Source organism: Cavia porcellus, unplaced genomic scaffold (assembly GCF_034190915.1).
Source record: "Cavia porcellus strain 051 isolate PalLab524CR breed Dunkin Hartley unplaced genomic scaffold, mCavPor4.1 scaffold_2, whole genome shotgun sequence".
Lineage (NCBI taxonomy): Eukaryota > Metazoa > Chordata > Mammalia > Rodentia > Caviidae > Cavia > Cavia porcellus.
This window is the reverse complement of record NW_026947485.1, coordinates 92,604,307-92,627,349: the sequence shown is the minus strand read 5'-3', so window position 1 is coordinate 92,627,349 and position 23,043 is coordinate 92,604,307. Positions and strand designations below refer to the sequence as shown.

Below are 23,043 nucleotides of genomic sequence, written 5' to 3'. Positions count from 1 at the left end.
CAGATTAGTTGGCATTGATTTCAAGATCCATCTAGCTCTAAAAGTCTGTCTTCAACTCGAAGGAGTTGGCTCCTTTGACAGCCTGGAAAGTTTACAATCTGTTTTACTTTACTGCATGAAAGCCTCACTCCAATTTTAGGGGACTGGGGAAGCCAGATAAAATGGCCAATTCAGGAAAAAGACAAGAAAACGGCCAGAAACTGGCCAAATTAATCTATCGACCAAGTCTGTCCCAAGATCATCAAGAACCTTATGTGGATGCAGTTTTTCCTCCAGTCTGAAAGGAGGAAACAGGAGCAAGAAAATACAGCAAGAGCCTAGAAAAGAGTAAGTAACTTCTCTTCCATTGCTCTAGCAGGCCTTCCTAAGAAAGTAATGGGCCTGCCAAAAAATTGTTCTAGGGGTCACAGAACTGTCCAATTTATCAGTGTCCCAGTTCTACTCTGGACCGCTCATACCTCTCTCATCTGAAAAAGAGGATGTGACCAGCTGCTCAGTAAGGTTGTTACAGGGATTGGAAATAATATATCAAAGGACCTGCCCTTGAAAACCACCATATAAATGGTAAACAGGCTACACTAAAAAGCTCATTTGAATCTTTCTATATCTTTTGATTCACACCATGTAATTCTTTCTAGATACATACAAGAACAAAGGTAAACTTAAAATGCTGTAGCTATTTAAAGAATTATATTCTCATCTGGGTGCTGTGACAGATGTCTATAATCCCAGCTAGCCTGAGACTGGAAGATCACAAAATTAAGGTCAAACTGGGCAATCTGTGTAGACCCGCTCTCAAAAAATAAAAAGAGTCAGGCATACTTGTAATGCCAGGTATGTACTACTCTGGGAGGTTGAGGCAGGAGACTGAAAGTTCAAAACCAGCTTGGGCAATTAGCCAGACTCTGTCTCAAAATAAAAAATTGCAGTGAGCTCTAGGCTCAATCTCCAATATGACAAGAAATAAGTAAATAGGACTGGGGATGGAGCTCAGTGACAGAGAGCTTACCTACCATGCACCAGGTCCTAGGTTCTATTGGCACTGTGAAAAAACACACAAAAACTCATTTTCTCTAAATCGAATGAATATGTGTGTGTGTGTGTGTATACGCGCACACGCAGTAACATGAACTACATCCCAAGCCCATTTTTTATTTTGAAACAAAAGTTTAAAATTTTTATTTTTTTTATTTTATTTTATTTTTTGGTGCTGGGGATCAAACTCGTGACCTCGCACTTACCAGGTAGGCATTTAAGCCACTAAGCTAAATCCCCAGCTCCAATTTTTTTTTTATTTTTGAGGCAAGGTTTGTTTAAATGCCTAAACTGAGATTTAAAGGCTAAGCTCAAACTTAGATCTTGAGTGATTGAGAAAAAGGACTGGTTAAAGCAGAAGTCTCTCCCAGAACTGTGGGCTCCCTGAAGGCAGCAAACCATCTTCCAGGAAAAAAACTGATAGCTCTGGACTTTGGCCTTCCCTACCTGACACCCAAACACAGGTCCATCATACATTTTATACTGCACAAAACCTAGTCACAAAAAAAAAAAAAAAAAAAGTATTTTAGCTGAGTATGGTGGCGCAGACCTGTAATCTCAGCACTCTGGGAGAAGACTGGCGAAACTGCAAGTTCGAGCCCAGCCTAAGCAATTTCATGACTTAGTAAGACCTTGTCTCAAAATAAAAAGGGGGTAGAGATGTGGTGTAGCGCAAATATCCTGGGTTTAATCACCAATACGGCCAAAAAAAAAAAAAAATCAGTAGTTTAGCAATACAGTTTAGTTGTAATATTAAAGACAAGTGCTGCAGACAGAGTGCCTACGAGGTAACCATCTCGAAGTCACACTTTGATAATAAGGGAGCAGGAGCACAAGAATATCAACAGAGACTGTCTCACAAAAGGTTCCATTGAACTGGTGAGAATTCGAACCCAGAACTTCCCGTCAAGGACTCCGAGAAGCCGCTGCCAGGTGGAACCAGCCCGCGCCCCTGGCCCCGACTCGACCCGACCCGACCCAACGGCGGGCTGAGCGCGCGATCGCGGATGCGGTCGCCGGCCTCTCCTCTCCCCTTCAAGGGGTCAGGCGCGGACAAGGCCGCGGCCGCCGGGTGTGGAAACACTGACAGCTCGCTCCAAGCAGCCACCCGGCGGGTACCCGGCCGCGCCCCCTGCGCTCCCGCCGGCCCAGGGCGCCCCAGCCCGCGCCGCGCGACTCACCGGGTCGGAGCTGGAGGCCGCCGTCGCGGCGGCTGCACCACAGCGCGCGCTCGCCCTGCTGCAGGATGTAGTGGTCCTTGGCTTGGAAGAGCTCCATTCCGGCCCCGCGAGCCGAGGGAGGCGGCAGCCGGCTGCCGGGCCCGGAGGCGGCAGGGGCCCTCGGGGCGTCTCCTCAGCCGCAGCTGCGGGAGCCTGCGCCTCAGGGAGTGGCGTGGGACCGACCGTGCCGGGAAACTCAGGCCGGGAGCACCTCGGCCCCCACCCGCCGGAGGAGAAGGCGCCCCGGCGGCCGCGGCCGGGGCGGTGAGGCCTCACCCCGGCTCCGCCCCTCCCGGCTCCGCCCCTCCCGCCCCTCAGAGCCTGCCCCGGCCGCGCTCCCGCCCCCCCTCGGCTCCTCCTCCGGCTCCGCCCCGTCCTGGCTGCAGGCCTCGTTCTCTCCCCGGCTCCCCCGTGCCCCTTCGCGGCGCCTTTCCCTGCAGCTCCTCCTCCTGGCTTTTGTCATTCCCTGGCCTCCTTCTCCCCACTCCCGCCAGCTCTTCCCGCTCTTCCTAGGCCCCGCCACCGGCCCTGGGCCGCTTTCCCGCCTACGGCGACCTGGGGCGCCCGTGTGGCTGAGTCAGGATGGAAGAGCTGGCCGCCTTCCTCCGCGTACCCTGGACCAGACACGCACACAGGGTCCTCGCTGCCCACGCCGGCGGGTTATTCATGTCTCCCCAGATAGGTCAGGCTAAATTACTGATCTAGCCCGACACCCGCGCCTTTCCCGGGCAGTTTCCCCAAGCTCTCGCAGAGCCCCAGTCCCCCGGTGAGAGCTGCGACCCCAGCTCCAGCCCTGCTCTCCGCCGGACAGAGGCATCTTCTGTTTTGATATTTCCTATTTTGACAACAGCAGTCATTCGATGAAAGCAGGTCAAAGAAGAGGAGCTTATAACAAAATACACAAGTGTTGGCAGTACAGGGCTAAACAGGAGGGGAAGGTACAGATGCCCTTGTGTCCCGAGTTAAGCAGAACTGGAAATGAAATGGAGGGGATGTAGTTTGGCAAAGGTAAAAATGGCCCGGTGGTGTCTTGCATCCGGGGAACAAGGTATCCGGTGCCAGATTCAGCTCCAGCTCCGGTATGTCTAGCTGTGTGATCTCCGGGAAATCTTGGTCTCAGCTGGCTGCTGAATTTTTAATTACGCATTCAGTCTTCTAAATGAGTGTCTTTCTCCCGTGTCCTGCCTGGTAAGGAAATTTAAAAACACAAGGGGTGGAAGATAAAAAAGAGAAGGTAATACTTTCAACCTACTCTGATAAAAAGGAGAGACCCCAAAAGCAGAAGGAGTTGCACATTTCCAATTATTCCAGCCCTCTCTGATTTCATTGTTGAGTTTTCCTAGCCCAAAAAGGCTCCTGACAAGAAGGTCTTGGACTCTTTGTCCATAAGTACTGTGCCTGCCCACCGCCTCAACGTAAGTGTTATGCTGAGCTGAATGTCTATGTAAATCTCTTCATGTCCTCAGTCTTGAAGGGGGATGAGATAGCTTTGGTAAACATAGAGGTAATAAGCTTTGTTTTGCCAACTTTTTCTAAGTGATTAACACACCTATGTCCAAAGTTTTGAGATAATAAAGGATACAAAGGGAGGATAAAGCATTGGGGTTGTTTGTTTGTTTTGGTACTAGGGATCCAACACACAACCGGAGGCTTGCTGGGCAGTTGCAGTGCTGATGAGCTATATCCCTGCCCTGTTTGTTATTTATTTACTTATTTATTTACTAGTTACTACTGGGGATCTGTAGGACCAAGTGAAAAATTACTCATCCTGGCAAAAATGAGATTAAGTCCTCTAACCCCTCAGAAAAAAAATGATGCCATTAATGAGTAACAGGTTAAGGGCACAGGAATTTGCCCTCTGTCCTGTGATTGGCTCTAACTAAAGCCAATCCCTCTGTCAAAGAGAGTTGTGGTTACCAAATGTTTGTAATGAGCTAGCACATACCTGCAATACCAGCTAATTGTGCAGGGGGCTCACAAATTCAAAGCCAGCCTGGGCTACATAGTGAGACACTATCTCAACCCCACCTCCACCCCACCCCACTCCCTACTCCACCCCTACACACAAATCGTCAGTTTCTGACTTACTGTTGATTTCAGCCATATGTTGACTTTATTAAAAATGAGTAATGAGAAAGTCCTATGAAGACCATATGTCATGAAAATTATTTCATTACTTTTTAATAATCACATTGACATATGAAGAGACAATGCTGCTTAAACACTGATTAGTTGTTAGAACTTTTCCTAATGTTTTAAATCAGTAGTTCAACTTTGACTACCTAGTAGAACCACCTGGGGAATTTTTCAAACATACCGATGTTTGGGCAAGGCTTATCTACACATACCTATAATTCCAGTCACCAAGAAGACTGAAGCAGGAGGATTGCAAATTTTAAGTCTTCCTGGGCAATTAAATGAGACCCTGTTTCAAAATTTAAAAGGACTGGGTGTGTAGCTCAGTGGTAGAGTCTTGCTTACATGTGAGGCCCAGGCTTCAATCTCTGGTATCACAAAAACAAAAACCAGTGCTTAGACTTCTGACCAGTTAAACAGAATTTCATCAGAATAAGATCTGGCATTGGTAATTTTTTTGAGAAAAACCTGCTAGGCAGCAGCTCCAGGGAACAAAATAGCAGTCAGTCATTAACTTATATGAGACTGGTTACCAAAACTCCAGGGTTAACAAGTAGAGTCCTTAAGAAAGAGGAAAATGTGGGAAGGTGCTCCCATAATCTATGTGACTCAAATGTGTTCTGCTATCACTCAGGCTTCAAATACAAGCTCAATTTTAGAGTAAAGCCCCAACCTAAATAAGCTGAGTGAATGAAGAGAGAAAATGCTTTGTTCTAGGCACAGGTCAAATAGCCACGCCCCTACCACAGTGGCCCTACCCTGCTCCTGCTTTGGATGTTTTGAACCTTGTACCCTGTGGCTAGTCCACTTCCTGGCTAGCCTCTCCAACCTTGACCTATGGCTAGCTGCCGGCTTGCATCATACCCTCCTAGCTTCTAAGTCAAGGTCTCCCTGTACCAGTGGATTATAATGGAAAGTTTATATGATGCTGGTCTTTTTTAAACATGGATGGCCATTATACTTACGATTTATCTTCTTTTATATGCATACTATATCTCTACTAATCTAAGTATACTCCCTAAGGAGTTAGGGTTTAACCAGTTCTGTGATCTTGGTCAAGGCACTCAGTCTCTTTTAGTCTGTTGCCTTTTTAAAAGAGATGATCGGTTGTAGAGTGTAACTCTATGGCAGAGCACTTACAGAGCCTGCTGGAGGACCTGAGTTCAGATTCCTAGCACCACCAAGAAGGGCAGCGAGTGAATGGGGACAGGGGTGAGAATCACTAAGAGTTCTCTCATCACTGATAGCAGCCAATGTGAGAAAGTGTGTCCACGTAGTCAATGCTATCAATAATCACTATCACAATCATTCTGTTTTTATTTTTGAAGTGTTGGAGATTGAACCCAGTGTTCATGCATGTCAAACAGTACTACTACTGAGCTATACTTCTTCATTGTCAGGTTTATTGTGATTTTGGGGAGTTTTGATTTGACTAGCGTCCAGTGGAGCAATATAGCATTTAATACCATCTCCTGTTTTCGGTCTACTTGTCTACAGACTTGTATGTTGTATGTTTATGCCTATGAAAATGTTTCCAGTACTAGGCATTCAACCTAGGGAGCTCTGAGCTGAATCCCCAGTCATTTTATTTATTCATTCATTCATTCATTCAGAGAGACTGACAGATAGATAGGGTCTTGCTAAATTGCCCAGGCTACTGGCATACTTGTGATTCTCCTATCTCAGTCTCCCAAGTAGCTAGAATTATAGGCATGCAAAACTACACCCAGCAAGAACTTTCTTCAGTCTTTTTTTTTTTTTTTTTTTTTTTTGAGACAGGGTGGCACTGTATTTAGCCCAGGTTGGCCTCAAAATCGTGATCCTCTTGTCTCAGCCTCCTGACTGCTGCAATTATAGGCATGCACTACCACCTCCCACCTCTTCAGACCTGTCTGAATCTCAGAACTCTCTCAAAGGAGAGATGAATGGATGGATGGATGGATGGATGGATGGATGGACAGATGGATGGACGGATGGATGGAGAGACTGTAGCTATGTAGTACAGGTTGGCCTTGAACTTGCAAGGTAGCCGAGGTTGTCCTCAGACTATAAGTTCTTCCCACTCGGGTGCTAGGATTACAGACATGTATCATCACAGTTAAAAGAGTTTTGTTTTATATAGTAGTAGGACTTTAATGCAGGGCCTTCCAACTGAGCTAGATCTCTGATTTTGTTTTTTTAGACAAGATCTCACTTTGTCACTCAGGCTGTCCTTGAACTCACTATGTAGCCCAGGCTGGCCTTGAACTTGTGGCAATCCTCTTGCCTCAGCCTCCTAAATGTTAGGATTATAGGCATGTGTCCCCAAGCCTGGGGACCCCGATCTTTTTTGTTTTCTCTGAATTTCCAAATTGCCCTATCTGTTTTGTTTCTGAGACAGTGTCTCACTATGTTGTTCAGATTGGACTCAAACTATTAGGCTAGGTTAGCCTTGAACTTATGGCAATCCTCCTGCCTCAGCCTCGTGAATGCTGGGCTTACAGGTATCCACCACCATGCATGTATGATTTTAAAAATGTGTGTGTGTGTGTATGTGTTTTCCATCTAATAGGAGGTTGCTTATTATTTTGCTTACTTTTTTCTCTTTTCTTTGGTGGCATTGGGGATTAAATCCAGGGCACTACACTCAGTTATAGTCCCAGTTCTTTCCTCTTAGTTACCCAATACCCAAAGTTAAGGGATGAAAAGTTTATTTTGGCTCACCATTTGTAGAGGTTTCAGTCCATAGTAAGATGGCTCCAAGATAGAGTGGCATGGCATGAACTAAACATTTATCTCCCTTCATATATGAGAGTATTAGGAAGCCAACCATTTGAGAATTGATCAGTCCATCAATGGGATTAGTGCCTTTATCAAAAAGACCTCCCTGAGATCTCTTATTCCCTCTACTATGTTAGAACACAGCAATAAAATGGATGCCCATGCATAAACCAGAAAGCAGGTCCTTGTCAGATACCAAAGTGCCAGCACCTTAATTTTGAGCTTCCAACACTGTGAAGAATAAATGTCTATTGTTCTATATTTTACTGTTAGCCTGAACAGACTCAGATAAAAGCCAAATTTTTATATTTGGCCAATTACCAGCCAGTTTCTCAATGAATTTGTTTGCTTCTTAACGACTGCCATAATGAGAGCTGGACATTGTAATGATCATTTTGGAGCCCTTTGACATATATAAAATCATTCATTTGAGAAGCACCATAGAGCCAACTGTGGTGGCACACACCCATAATCCTAGCATTCTGGGGGACAGAAACAGGGGAATGACAAATTGGAGACCAGCCTGGGCAACTTAGTGACTTAGTGAGATCTTGTCTCAAAATAAAAAAAAAATTTAAAAAAATAAAATCAAGAGGAACCCAACATGTAGCTTAGTGCAAAGGCCCTGGGTTCAATCAACAATACCATAAAATAAGGGAGAGAAGATAGACAGAGACTAAGACTGTAGACCAAAAGTGGGAAAGTTCTTGGAAAGAGACTATTACCTTGCTCAAAAAGAGAGAGGTTGCTTTGTTTAGTGTAGCCATCCTTTCTTCACTCTTATTCTTCAGGGGTTAGGTGATGGAGACCACTACAAAGCAGCTCTGAGAAGAGATTTAAAATTAATCAGACTTTCTATGTTTACTAGTGAGTCTGTCCCAGGCCTAAGCCCCTTGTCTTGAGATGGGCGACAGATTCATAGATAGTGAACCTCTATGAATCACTGGTCCTGGCTGAGGCCTGTAGTGGCCTGTGATGCCAGAGATGCCTCAGAGACAAGATAAAGCCACAAATGAGCACCCTTAGCTCCAACACTAGTTAAGTAGATAGAGATTATAGCTGTAGGTGTCTCACTCTTGCAGTCTCAGTCCTGCCATGAATGTCAAATAGGAGATAAGATGGTTCTCCTAATCAGCATAATTTACTACTTGGAGAAGTCTGTGAACTGACTCCAAAGGTCTTGCTTAGTTCCCTCATTTTCCTCTGTATCCCCTCCCTTTGTTTGGCTAACCCCCAAAGAATCTCAAATTCTAGAGGGCTTTAATCTTCTTAGAGCCCTAAAATCCTACTACTTATCTCATTTATTTAAGTCTTCACCATTCACTCATTTCGGAGGTTGCGAGCCTGATCTGTCTAAAATAGTTACATATTTTCTTTTTAATTGTATAGATTATGGATAAAATTTCCAAGGATCCAAGATAGTGCTTAAAATAGCTTGGTAATTTGTGTGTATGTGTGTGTGTGTGTGTGTGTGTGTGTGTGTGTGTGTGTGTGTGTGAGAGAGAGAGAGACAGACAGAGAAAGAGAGAATGTGTTATCTATATCTAAAATTTCTTTCTCCTTGCAGAGGAAAGATAATTGGCCTTTTACAGTAATTATTTCATATTTTCTAAAGCCAAATGTCTCTCACTTCCATTCTGTTATACAGTTACTTTTTTTTTTTTTTTTTTTTTTTTTTTTTGTCTTTTTCTTTTCTTATCAGTACCGGAGATCGAACTCACGACTACCTGCTTGCAAGGCAGGTGCTTATGCCACTGAGCTAAATCCCCAGCCCCTGTTACTTTTTAATTTTAGAAAAAGCTAGTCTTTTTAAATTAGATTATGCTAAACAAGTAAATTTTACAAAAACAAATACACTGTTAAATAGAGAAATCATAAGTTGTAGAACAATTCTTGTAATCTCTTATTTACTTTTTTAGTGGGAGAGATGTTATATTAAACCAACAACTTTTCTGAAATAAAACACAAAGGATAGAAACTCCAAAGGATAGAAAAGGTAAGGAGGAAATGAAAAGTGGGAAACTAAAACGTAGGAAGGAAGATAGGTAGGCTTTTCTTTTTCACATTATATCCCTATATATTACTACTTTTCTTTAACCATGTTTTTGTTATTTGTTTTGCAGAAGTCATACATGAACCCAAGGACTTTGTACCATGCTTCATCAGAGCTCAGTCCTTTTCATCTTTTTTCTTTTGATAGAGGGTCATCCTGAGTTGCTAAATTGCCTGGTCTGGGCTTGAACTGGAGAGCTACCTGCCTAAACTTCCCAGAAATACTGGGGATTATCAGCATATTTGTCATTCTGGACTTATCTATGAGACGTAAATGCTTTCAATTGAAAAAACAAGATATAGGGCTGGGGATATAGCTCAGTGGCATAAGTGCCTGCCTAGCAGACACAAGGTTGTAAGTTTGATTCCTGGCACCAAAAAACAAACGGAAAGTAAAACAAAGTCAACCAAACAAAAAAACCCTGCCAAGATATATCATTGTGTTTTCTTTTTTTTTTTTTTCATTGTGTTTGCATATGTGTATATTCCTTTACCATACACAGAGGTTCATTTTTACATAATTAATTACCTAAGACTTTAGAACCTTTTGCTTTTGCAAGCTAGCAGTCCTAAGACAATGCTCTCCTTATTCATTCTTCATACTCAGCTGAATGTTTTTGAGCTTTCCTGAGGCTGTAAAGGCTGTCAAAGAGAAGAGAGTTAAAGACGAAGCCACCAATGTAAGGCTATATACTCTTTAAATGGAGTGTGAGGAACAGAGCCTTTTCCTACCATCTGTTCTCAGCTACAGCAATGGAGTGGTTTGTCCTGCCTCTGCTGATGGCAATTCTCTGGCTGATAACCTATCAGCGCCTAGCCTGTACTATCACAAGTCAATAATAACTGTTGGGCTGGGGGTTTAGCTTAGTGGCATAAGTGCCTGCCTGGCAAGCCTAAAGTCCTGAGTTTGATCCCTGGTACCGCAAAAAAAAAAACTGTCAAAAAATGTCTTCTTGTAGATAATCTTACCAAGTTTTGTTTTGTTTTGTTTTTATCGGTACCAGGGATCGAACTTACGACTGCCTGCTTGCAAGGCAGGCGCTTATGCCGCTGAGCTAAACCTCCAGCCCCAAGGGGCAGTTACCAAGTTTTTTTTTTTTTTTTTAATCAGATAATCTTGTTAGAGATTTTTCATAGTGTTTTACACTGCACTAGAAAACCACAAGACCAGGGAAATCACTTGTGTAGAGACAATACATCCTTGGCAAAGCTACCCAGTGGATTTTGAACCGGTTGGTTTTTCTCTTGCTTAAACAAAACAGTAATATTCGATGATGTATCACCATTTTTTAAGAGTGGTACTTAGTAACAAAGAAATATGGGAGTTTGGCTTACTTATTGCTAAACTATTATTTTCTTTCAATTTTTTGACAGTCCTTCAATGAACCTGAAGAAGTACAGTGGAGGAGGTGGGTCAGAGATAGGGACATGCTTGGGAGTAGGGATGTGTGGACAGTTCCAGAATTAGCAAAGGCACAGTGGGGCAGGGGTGGGGTGGGAGTGAAGGGCAGAGCGAGAGTGGAATGTGAACTCCCACATGTTAAGGTTGATGAACTTAACTAAGAGGGCTACCTAGGGACAAAATTTGCAAAAATGTGACAAAAGCATTTTCAAAATGTGGCTTTCTAAAATAAACTCTTAACCAACCTTATAAAAAGAACAAAAAGACTCAAATTTGTGCAGTAAGGAGTGAAAAGGATAAAATCACAGCAGATCCTGCAGAAATCCAGAAGATCATCACTACCTACTTGGAGAACCTGTATTCTAATAAGATGGAGAGAAATACAGGAGAAATACAACTCAGGAGAAATACAGATTCCTGGATACATATGAGTTGTCAAAACCAAATCAAGAAGATATAAGCATTCTAAATAAACCATTGGCATTCATTGAAATTGAAGGTGTAATGAAAAACCTACCAAAAAAAGAGAAAAGCTCAAGCCCTGTCATATTCATTGCTGAATTCTTCAAGAAATTTAAAGAAGACCTAATGCTACTACAACTCAAAGTCTTTAATGTAATAGAAAGGGAAGAAGTAAGCTCAAATTCATTCCAGAAAGCAAGTACTACCCTTATATTAAAACCAGAGAAGGATCCAGCCAAAAAAGAGAACTACAAGCCAATCTTCCTAATGAACATGCAAGCAGAAATCCTCAATAAAATACTAGCAAATCAAGATTATACACCATGGCAAAGTAGGATTCATTCCAGTGGTGCAGGGATGGTTCAATATATGCAAATCAATAAATGTATTATACATTTATTGATTATAAATGTATAACTAGAAATGTATTATAAATGCATAACTAGAACCAAGGACAAAAGTCACATGATCATTCAATAGATGCAGAAAAAGCATTTGACAAAATCCAACACCTATTCATGATAAAAACTGTACAGAAGGTCTTTATATCAACCTGATAAAATCTATGATAAACCAGCATCATACTCCATGGACAAAAACTGACAGCCTTCACTCTAAAATCATGAAGAAGCTCTTTGTTTCTATTTGTTGATTTTTCTTCTGCCATCAAGAATGGTTGCCCCTCTGCCATGTGCTGTAGAGCCAGCAAATTATGGACTGAAACCTCTACAAACTGAAAACTAAATAAACTGTTCCTCCCTTTAAAAAAGAATAAATAAATAAAATCAGGAAGAAAGCAAAAATGTTGTGATGGTTGGTTGTGTCAATTTGAGTAAGAAAAGCTTAACTAAACTGGCTCAGCAGTTCCACACCCCAGGGTGTAGGAAGGCTTATCACCTGGAGGGGCAGAGGGGAAATGGACAGATCTGCTTCTGTTTCTTCTGAGGAGTCCAGTCTTCACCTTGGACATCACCTCTTGGCTTCTGGCGCAGATATTTCAGCCTTCTGGTATAGCCTTCCAACAGAGGCCCATTGGCTTCCTGAGACTCGCACCAGACACTGCATGGAGACTCAGACTGAACCTTTGGTCTCCATCGTACAGACAGACGCTCTGCACTCTTCCTCACCTGACTCTGTCAGTGGCCATTGTAAGCCAATTTTGTAAATCCTCATATATTAGTACATCTTGTGTTATATCTTTTTCTCTAGTAAACAGTGACTGATACAGTGTCCACTGTCACCACACTTAATATCATTATGGAAATATTAGCCAGAGCAATTAGACAAGAGAAAGAAATAAAAGAAATAAGGATAGCAAAGGAAGAAGTTAAATTATCATTATTTGCATAATATTCTTAAATAGAAGACCTCAAAAATGCCACCAAAAGACTCCTACATTTAATAACCAAATTCAGTAGTGTAGCCAGATACGAAGTCAACACTCAAAAATCCATAACATTTCTGTACACAAATAATAAATTCACTGACAGAGAAATTAAGGAAATATCTTTCACAATATCCTCCCCAAAATGAAATACCTAGGAATCAATCTAATGAAGGAAGTAAAAGACTTTACATTAAAAAATTACAGTACTCTGGAGTTGTTTTAACATTTTTTTGTGGTTTGTTTGTTTTTTGAGACAGGCTCTCACTGTGCAGTGCAGGATGATTTTGTACTCACTATGTAGACCAGCATGGCCTCAAATTCACAGCAATCCTCCTGCTTCAGCCAAAATTACAATATTCTGAAAAAGGCGATTGAAGACATCAGAAAACGAAAGAGTATTCCTTGTCCTCAAGGACGAAGAGCTAATATAATGAAAATGGCCATACTTTCAAAATTGTTATACACCTGTAATATATTCCTGATCAAAATACTAACAGTATGTCTCACAGAATTCGAGAAAACAATCTTAAAATTCATTTGGAATTAGAAGAGACCTAGAATAGCAAAAGCAATTCTGGGCAACAAAGACAAGGCAAGGGTCATCACATTCCCTGACTCAAAATTATACTACAAAGCTCTGTGATAAAAACAGAGTTGTACTGACAAAAAAAAAAAAAAAAAAAAAAAAAAGACCCCGAGGATCAGTGGAACAGATTAGAGGATGCAGAAAGAACTCCAAACATATTCAACCATCTTCTTAAGGCCAAATACCTTCACTGGAAGAAAGATAACCTCTTTAATAAATAGTGATGGGAAAACTGGATTTCCACATGCTGAAGATTAAACTAGACCCATGTGTCTCATCACACATTAAAGAAAAATGGAAATAGATCAAAGATATAAACATTAAAACCAAAACATAAGTTTGCTGGAAGTTAGAATATGTTAACATCAGTAAAGATAAATATTTTATTGACCAGCCATAGTAGTGTACACAGATAATCCCAGTACTCAGGAGGCCGAAGCAGGAGGATCACTTAGAATTTGAGATCAAACTGATATACAAAGTGAGGTCAAGGCAGTCTGAACTGCATAATGAAACCCGTCTCAAAGAGACAAAAGACAACAAACAAACAAAAAAACCCAACTTTTTAAAGAAAACTCCAACTGCACAGGAAATATAACAAAGAATAAAACATATTAAAAATATTTGCACTTCAAAAGAAACCACCAACTGGGGCTGGGGATTTAGCTCAGCGGCATAAGCGCCTGCCTTGCAAGCACACGGCCATGAGTTCGATCCCTGGTTCCAATTAAAAAAAAATGCTGGTGTGGTTGTGGAGAAAAAGGAATCCTTCTCCAGGGTTGATAGGAGTGTAAATTGTCACAACCAATATAGAAGTCAGTATGGAGATTCCTCAAAGAAAAAAAACCAGAGGTTTTATTATCAGGTATCTTCCTGAAAGAGTGAGAAATATCATACCATAGCAATATGTCCACACCCATGTTTGTAACCGCACAATTTGTAATATCTAAATCTTGCAAATCATCCAGATGCCCATCAATGGATGAATAGATAAAGAAAATGTGATTTTTATAGAGAATGGAGTACTGTTTTGCTATAAAGAAGGATAAAGGAGATCTTTTTAGGCAAATGGATGTACCTTGGGGCCATACTCTTGAGTGAAATAAATCAGATGCATATGTTTAAATATCACATTGTTTCTCTCATGTAAGAAACTGAAAGTGTAAATAAGGACCAAAAGATATGATCAATATTGGACAATACGAAGAAAATGTTCAAAAGGGAAGGGAAAGAGGGAAAGGGAAGTAGGAAGGGAAGGGTGGGAATAGTGATAAAACAAATGAAAAGAAACAATAGAAACAAAGTTTTGTAAAAGGAGAGGGAAAGAAGAATTGAAGGGAAGGGAGAAGAACTGGAAGCAAAAGAGTTAAGATGTATTATGTAAAAAATAAAAATAAAAAAGATGTATTATGTATCAGTACAAATTCCCTAGGATGAATGTGATCATTATGTATGTCAAAAGTATAGCAATAAAATTAATTAAAAAAAAAAGAAATGTGGCTTGCACACTTATTTTAGGATTAGACCATTGCCACTTCTCAGGTATGACAAGATCCTAACATTTATGTGCCCCCAAATGGTACATTATTTTGCCTTGCTTTTCTAATTTTGACTCTCAATTTAATCAAGTTTGTAGATGATTACAAAGCCACAGTGCAAGGTGTTCATTCCAGGCCAGCAGTGAAATTAAACAAATACCCATTTTATATGATTAAAAATACTTTGAGCCAAGTATTGGTGATGCACACCAGTAATCCTAGCACTCTGGGTGGTTAATGCAGGAGGGTTACAAATTGGAACTCAGCTGGACAGTTTAGCAACTTAAGACATCCTGCCTCAAATGAAAAAGAAACAAAAACCTTTTGAGGAGTGCAGGGGAAGGGATTTGGAGACAGGGTCTTGCTATACAGCCTTGGCCTTGAACTCCCCACGATCCTCATGTCTCAGCCTCCCAGGTACTGAGATTATAGGAATGTTCCACTTACACTTAGTTTAAAATGAAAAAATTTTAAAGGTAGTTCAGAGGAAAGGCCAAAACAGTTTTGTTTTTTTTTTTAAGAAAAAAGTGTCTTGGGGGGCTGGGGATTTAGCTCAGCAGCATAAGCGCCTGCCTTGCAAGTGTGCGGTTGTGAGTTCAATAAAAAGGAAAAAGACAAAAAAAAAAAATATATATATATATATATATATATATATATATATATATATGTTTTGTATATGTTTCTCAAATACTGCAAAACCCTCTGTACATTTTAGAATGTATATTTCTTTTCTCCCTACCACTCTCCCTTATAGTAGAAATGCTACCCCAACACACACTCATACTCCACCAAGCTTTCTCTCCCAGGCTTCTTTTCCAGCTCTCCTATGTGAAACCTAATTAAACCACTCAGAGCTATTTCCAGAGGAGGCAAGGACTGGCCTCTTTTTGGAGGGTAAGAGGGGTAGAGAAGAGGACAAGAGGACTCTAGCTGACGGTGGAAGAGAAAGGCCAAGAAAACTCAGCAATTAACAAAGTCTGTACTCCCAGTGGGAACATATCTCCTTCTTGGGATCTAGGAAAAGACTTTCCATCCTGACTGGGGACAAAATGTGACTATAAACAATTTTGTCTGGGGCCCTCACACTCAAAGGCTCCAGACCATTTTTTGGGCTGCTACTCCCCTGTGATTTCCCAGCTGGAATCTAGGAGGACAGCAAGCTGCAGGAGCTGACAACTGTCTATGGAGTATTATTATCCCAAATATTGAGGACAGTCGTCTAAGTGCTATAATCCCTTTTTTAGTCTTCTTCACAATCCCCAAAATTGTATTTATAGCATTAAGATGTTACTGGAATCCCAGCAAGTTAATTCCAGTCTACGGCTTCCAAAGCATCACACAGTGAAAGTAAAGACACCAAAACATATTCCAAGTTAAGGGCAGCCACGAGGTCTTAAATCCAATCTCCATTTGGATGTGTGGACAAAGGCCCTGATCCTTGGCCTCTCCCAGAATTCATTATATTGTGAAGAAGGGGGTGGCTCGAGGATGAATGACAGTGAGGATGGCCAGAACTACATGAGTAACTTGAGCTGGCTGGCCAGGTAGTAAGAAAAGCATCTCTGCAAAATGCAGAAATAAAGATAGGCAGAAGGATCAATTTGCAAAATTCATTTAAGGTAACAACTGAATTGTTTATGGATGCTGTTGCTTCAGTTTCTGATATGTAAACTTTTGTGCCCTGGGGACTCATAGCCTCCTTATCTCAAGGCTCGTACCCAGTTGACATTCCTGGAGTTGACTGGCTCTACCATGCTGCTGTGCTTATATATTTTAGCGAGAGCGCTGTGAGAGGAAACAGGACACTGATGGCTTCAGAGATTACATACCAGTACCTTGGCTAGCCTTATTTGCAATGTTTAGAGCCAACTGAAGGCAGAAGGAAATACCACAGTCAGCTCTGTACATCAGTAAGAGGAAGTAAGTCTCGATATAATCAAAGTTGTAGCAATTGTTCTGCATTCAAGGGGAGTCACTCAGTTGTCTCTCACAGCAGAGATGGACCAACAGCACAGAAGCAGTTCCCAGAGCCTCCCTTGCCTCCTGCTTTCTGCTGACCCAGTCTATGGGGAGCAAATTAGACTGTTTTGCCTGTACAACTTGGAGCCGAAATCCAAGAGGGGTGAAAGGACAGGTAAACAAGATCAATGACCAAGGCCAGCAGCTGAGGTGGACTCTGGCCTTGCTTTCTTCTCCTCTACCCACCCAGCAGCTTTGGAAGATGTATTAGCCAAATGTGCCCCCCACTCCTGACCCCTAGGCCCCATCAGCATGGCCATTGTCACCTAGTATCTCAGTCCACCTCTCCTCTTAATCAGCCAGATGTCCCAGCTCTCCAAGGTCAGCTACCCTGATATAAAATAGGGGTAAAAGATAAACTTTTCTTCACAAGGTGTGTGTGTGCTTGTGTGAATGTGTGTGTACATTCACGTGTTTCACCGGGACTGAATCCAGGGCATTTACACTGAGCTACATCCTCAGATCATTTCAGAGTTTTTTTGTTTTGAGAAACAAGGTGTCTTGCTAAGTCATTAAGTTGCCCACTCAGTCTTGCAACTCTCCTGCCTCAGTCTTCCACTGGAAGACTATCCACCATCATTGCCAGCTCTTCATGATATTCTTTTTTTTTTTTTTTTTGTACTGGGGATCAAACTCAGGACTTTGCACTTAGCAGGCAAGCACTTGAACCACTGAGCTAAATTCCCAGCTTTTTTTTTTTTCCTTCATGATATTATTATCAGGATTAAATGGTGTAAAAGTCTTTTTTTTTTTTTTTTTTTTTTTTTTACCGGTACCAGGGATCGAACTCACGACTGCCTGCTTGCAAGGCAGGCGCTTATGCCACTGAGCTAAATCCCCAGCCCCAATGGTGTAAAAGTCTTTGAAAGGATGTCCTGACCTGTAAAGTGTGGTAAAATATCATTTTCTTTAAAATCTACTTTATGTGGCTGGCAATATACTCCCTGATGGAGTACTTGCCTAGTATTCATGAGGCCGTGCATTCAAACTCTAGTGCCACAAAAGAAAAGAAAAGAAAAAAGAAAATCTACTTTGTGTGTAAAGTTTTTTCTCCAAATTCATTATTTCACAGATCTTTACCATTTTAATATGCAATGTTAACACATATGTGAGGCTATATATGTATATACCATATGTGATTCGGACGTCTTAGTTCTAATCACATCATTGGGAAAATGAGAGTAAAAGACTTTAATCATTTCATTACAAAGTGGATGTTGACCTTGAAGTTATGAAGCTTAAACCTCTGTCTTTCATCCAAAGCCCCTATTCTGTATCTATGATTTTGATTTTTTTCTAGAGAGAATCTCTGTATTTGAAAAACCTTCCAACACCAGGAAACTTGCCCCCAACACTAGCACAAAAGGACTTTCTGTACTTCTACCTCTTAGGAGGGTTTGTGCCTGCTCATTGTCTCCTCTGGATTTGTCCTCGGCTCTTTGATCATTCTGTTGTGTCACTGTAGCCCCAGACTTTTTTCTGAGCACAGACTTAGTTTCTGCTGCCTCCAGTTTTCTAATGCACTAATAATCGTGTAGCTGAGATAAATTTAGAGAGCGTGAACTGGAGGTTCAGGGATGGCACAGTTCATCCCAGTGACTCAAGCAGAGTTATTCTGGGTTTCCGTAGAGCTCTGTTCGTGAAAATAGAGCTAGGAAAGATCTTTGGTTCTTTGAAGCTAGACTTATACATTTTCCAAGAGTGGATTCAAAGGTGCTATTAATAGGAGGAAAGTGCTTTCCTGTGTGATATTAGACTGGGTTGAAGTAGAAAGAAACATAATATTCAGTGGCAAGGTGGGCTTGTTTTTGGGTGATTCAGGAGGAACCTGGCTACAGCCTTTCCATATCAAGGCACAGTCTAAAAGCAGCAAAGTACGACAGTCCTTTCCCCAGCCACAGAGACACAAGCTCACCACCCCTCTGAAGCCTCCAGCGCTGAACTGGTAAAGAAGTCTGAAGGGGCAAAGTTTGCCAGACATTGGAGCAGACAGACACCAGCTCCCAGTGTTGGGAATAGGTAAACTTTTCAAGGCAGTGGATTATAGGTGGGTATGAGATAGACAATGAAAACTGATGAGGCAGAACTGAGGAAGTAATAGCATCTATTCAGAATATTCTCGAAAGTCTAAAACAAGAGGCTGTGCCTCACCTAACCCACCCCACCTTAAGTGGTAAGAGCAGAACAGTAAATTAGATGAAGGTACAACTTCCAGCCCTATTACTGGATGGCATTTCAGTAAAAGCACCATCTATTCACCTATGGTCAGTTGCATAATGACTCTCAAAGATGTTAGCAATTTGTGTTACCTATATGGAAAAGGGCTTTGCAGATTTGATTAAGGGTCTTATCCTTGAGCAGAAGGTGGAGTTAAATGCAATTACATTTTTCCTTACCAAAGGGAAGCCAGGGGAGATCTAAAATATGCAGAAAAGATAATGTGAAGTCAAAACCAGGAGATATCTAAAGACACTGGCCTTGATGATCAGTAAGGTGCTCCCACAAGCTAAAGAAAGCTCACCATCACCAGAACTGGGAGAGACAAGAAATCAATTCTTTTTGAGATCTTGGAGCAGACCTCTGATGATACCTTTGTTCTGGTCTGTGAGTCTCTGATTGTGGACTTTTGTGTTCCAGAACTATATAAAAGAATAAAAATGAATTATGTTACACCACTAAGTAAGTTGTTACAGCACCCATGTGCACTATTACAGCCCCATTCAGAGTTCTCTGTGTGTTTAGTCTGGCTCCTATCACAGATGTGGTGATTACTTGTGATTTACTAGGGGAGAGGTTCTTTAGTGCCAGGACCCTCATAACTAATAAGCGACTGTATTCATTTGCTAAGATTGACATAAAAATGATCAGAAATTTGATGGCTTTAAAAAAAATTAATTCCTTCACTGTTCTGGAGACCAATGGCCAAAATCAAGGTGCTGGTAGAGGGTTGGTTCTTCCTGGAGACTCTGAAAGAGAATCATTTCATACCTTTCTCCTGCCTTCTGGTAGCTTCCTCAATCCATAGTGTTCCTTGGCTTGTAGGAACCACTCTGATCTCTGCTTTGGTCTTCATGTGACTCTTCCCCTCCTCTGTCTCTTATAAAGACATCAGTCATTGTATTTAGGGCTCACCCTAATCCCCAATGATCATATCCGAAGATCTTTAAGTTAATTGCATCTGCAAAGAGGCTTCCTCACTCGTATTAACAGGTAGTGAGATTAGGATTTAGACATGCCTCTTGGGGGGGCACTATTTTTAGATCACTACAGAGGCTCATGTCCCTCTTTCTTACATAATGGAGGAAAGATAAAGAATTCCAGCAGTCACCTACCCAGCCTCATGGAGCTTCAGCAAGTTACAGCAAGCTGCCTATAGTCAGGCAGCGAATTTCTGACATCAGGTCCTCTAGAAACTAACCACAAAATTTCAAGTCCAATATGATTCCCACTGTGCCACCTAGCTCTGGGGTTAATTGCCTAGCAAACATGCTATTTCACATATAATCAGCTTCAAATGAATATCTTGCTAATCTTCAAGAAACTCCTTTAGGCAGGAAAGACAAGCATACTATCCACTAAACAGAAAAGCTAGGACCTCACACTTCAAGTTTAACTGTAAAAACCTTAAAACAACAATGCAGTTCCAATACTGAGCTTCCTTGATGTTAAACGATAATTCTGCCTTACAAAGAGATTTTTGAAACTTAGCCGATTACATTCCTGAGAAGCTATCCTGATGGTTAAGAAGAAGAGATTGTGGGGCTGGGGATTTAGCTCAGTGGCATAAGCACCTTCCTTGCAAGTGTGCAGTCATGAGTTTGATCCCTGGTACCGATAAAAATGAAAAAGACAAAAAAAAAAAAAAAAAGAAGAGATTATTTATGCAAAAAAGAAAAGTAATCCCCTCACAGTTTGGAATGTACTATCTACTTCTAAAGCTTTTTGCATTTTCTCTTTGTGCCAATGCATGCCTTCAAGAGCTGTCCCCATGGGAACTCACCTGCCACTTCCATTGCTATGCAATATGCTTGAAAGTTCTCTGTGCCAGATACTTTGCCACTTGTATAATCCTCAGCACTGCCTTGAAATTTCTTACGTGGACCTGTAGCTATCGTAGGACTATCTCTACTCACAAGCCAACAAGTTCTTATTCAGCGCTGTGCTTACCCCTGCTCTGCTGACTCCCTGTATGGGTTCTTAGGCCTGCCATACAAGGCACATAAACTTGGGTGGTTTAATACAACAGAAATATTTTTTCACAGTTTTGGAGGTTAGAAGTAAAGTGGGGATGGAGCTCAGTGACAGAGCACTTGCTTGGCATAAAAGAAGGACTGATTTCAATCCCCAGTACTGCTCTGGTCCAAAAATCAAAAACAAAACAAAATAAAAACAACTCTTGGCAGGGTCATGCTCTCTTAGAAGGCTGTGGGGAAAGTTCCTGGCTTCTTCTTATTTCTGGTGGCTTCTGGCAATCTTTGGCATTTCTTGGCTCGCTCCAGGTGGCATCAATCCAATCTTTGACTGCATTGTCATATGTCCTTTTCTTTGTCTCTGTGTGTCCTTCTCAGTTTTTTCTAATCAGGATACCATTCATATTGGATTTAGGTGCTTCCTTAGTCTAGTAAACTTCATTTTAACAACACTAATTACATGTGCAAAAATTTCTATCTCCACATAAGGTCACATTCACAGGCTCATGGGGGACATGAATTTGGGGATGGGAGCACTAATAAACCTACATCACATCCTTAAAGAAGATTTGTTGCTTTTTTGGGACGATTTCATTTTTTTAATTTTATTTTCCCTTTGAATACATCAATTCCTTATTACTCAGAAAGAAAAACTCATACAGAGAGTAATAGAAGCTGAACAAATTAATTTTATTGCTTCCTTCTATTTTTAGACCCTACCAATCTATTTACTTTTAAGGAAAAGTAGAGCACAGGCCACTGGGGAACAGAGTAAGACTGCAGCCACATTCCTGAAGCATGCGTATTTGCAGACATCTACCCTCCACAGCCAGGTTTTGCTACCGCCACACATCTCCCCTTGCTGCAAGAAGGTCTCCTTCCTGGTCAGCCCGCCTTTATGTGATGACTTACTCAGCACTTTCAAAGCTGTACCAAGCAGATGTTCCAAACGGATGGTTCTGCCATTTGTTCTCTCTGCACACCTCTCCCCTGCCCTTCAAGCTAAGCTCCAAGGAAGGGAAAACCAGGTGGCGGAGACCGAGCTATATTATCCTGTGAGGCTGCCATAAAAAGCATCACAGGCTGGGAGACTTGCCAACAGAAATTTGCTTCCTCATATTTATGAAGGCTGGAAGTCTGAGATCAAGATGTGGGCAGGGTAGATTTCTTCTGCTGCTCTCCTGGGCTTATAGTTGCCCCCTCTCCCTGTGCCCTCACTAGCCTATATCTTAGTCTATGTGTTGTATGAGCCTTAGTCTACTCTTGTAAGGGCATCAGTGGTATGTAACAGTCCACCAACTGGCTTCATTTTACCTTAATCAGCTCTTCAAAGGCCCTATCCTTAAGTGCAGTCGGTCTAAGGTACTGCGGTGTAGGACTTCAACATACGAATTTTGAGTGGACGCAATCCAACTCATAATATCAACCAAAGCTTTACCACCAGCTTATCTATTATTCCCTCTTTTCCCTGTCAACCCCTACCTATCCTTGGGTCTGTTACGGTTTGTATCTAAAGTGTTTCCCAAAGCCTTATGAACTTACAGGGGTGGCTTTTGGAAGGTGATTGGATCACGGAGACTTACAGGTGACTCGCTGTTTGGAGATGGGATCTGGTTGGAAGAGGTGGGTCACTGAGGGTGCAGCCAGTTCTTATCTCCCTCCCCAGTTCTTCTCTTGATCTCTTTCTGCTTCACCTCCACAATGTCATGAGGAGCTCTCCTCTGTCATGCCCCCCAGTCATGCTGCCCTGCCCTGCAGCCAGCAGAATATGGACAGAAACGTCTACAAACTGTGAGCCAAAATAAACCTTTCATCCTTTAAGGTATTCTGTCTCAGTGATGAGGTATGACCAAGACAGGCCCTAAAAACATGAGCCCTTTCTCTATGTACAATCTAAAGTATAAGAAATAAGGCAAGACAAGGAGCATCATAATCCTTGTGTAGAAATTATACTGTAAAGCTACTGTGATAAAAACAGCATGGTACTGGCAAAAAAACAGACCCAAAGATCAATGGAACAGATTAGAAGATACAGAAACAAATCCAGACACACTAAGCCACCTTGTATTTGACAAAGTTGCCAAACATTTTCACTGGAAGAAAGATAGCCTTTTTAATAAATGGTGCTGAAAAAACTGGCTCTACACATACCAAAGATTAAAGCTGGACCCATATCTTTCACCATGCACTAAACGAAATTCCAAATGAATCAAATATCTAATTATTAAAACAGAAACAGGGTCTGAGGATTTAGTT

At 41.6% G+C, this 23,043-nt stretch overlaps 1 protein-coding gene across 2 annotated transcripts in view; it reads right to left on the bottom strand.

Moving 5' to 3' along the window:
• Inpp5f (inositol polyphosphate-5-phosphatase F) overlaps positions 1–2,545 on the bottom strand; it is a 101,268-nt gene extending 98,723 nt beyond the window's left edge. For both annotated transcript variants that reach the window (XM_063244842.1, XM_063244843.1), the window contains exon 1: positions 2,217–2,545. In XM_063244842.1, coding sequence (XP_063100912.1) covers positions 2,217–2,313 — 97 coding nt within the window. In that variant the 5' untranslated portion in view covers positions 2,314–2,545. The remainder of the gene's footprint in view (positions 1–2,216) is intronic.
• Between the last annotated feature and the right edge of the window lie 20,498 nt (positions 2,546–23,043).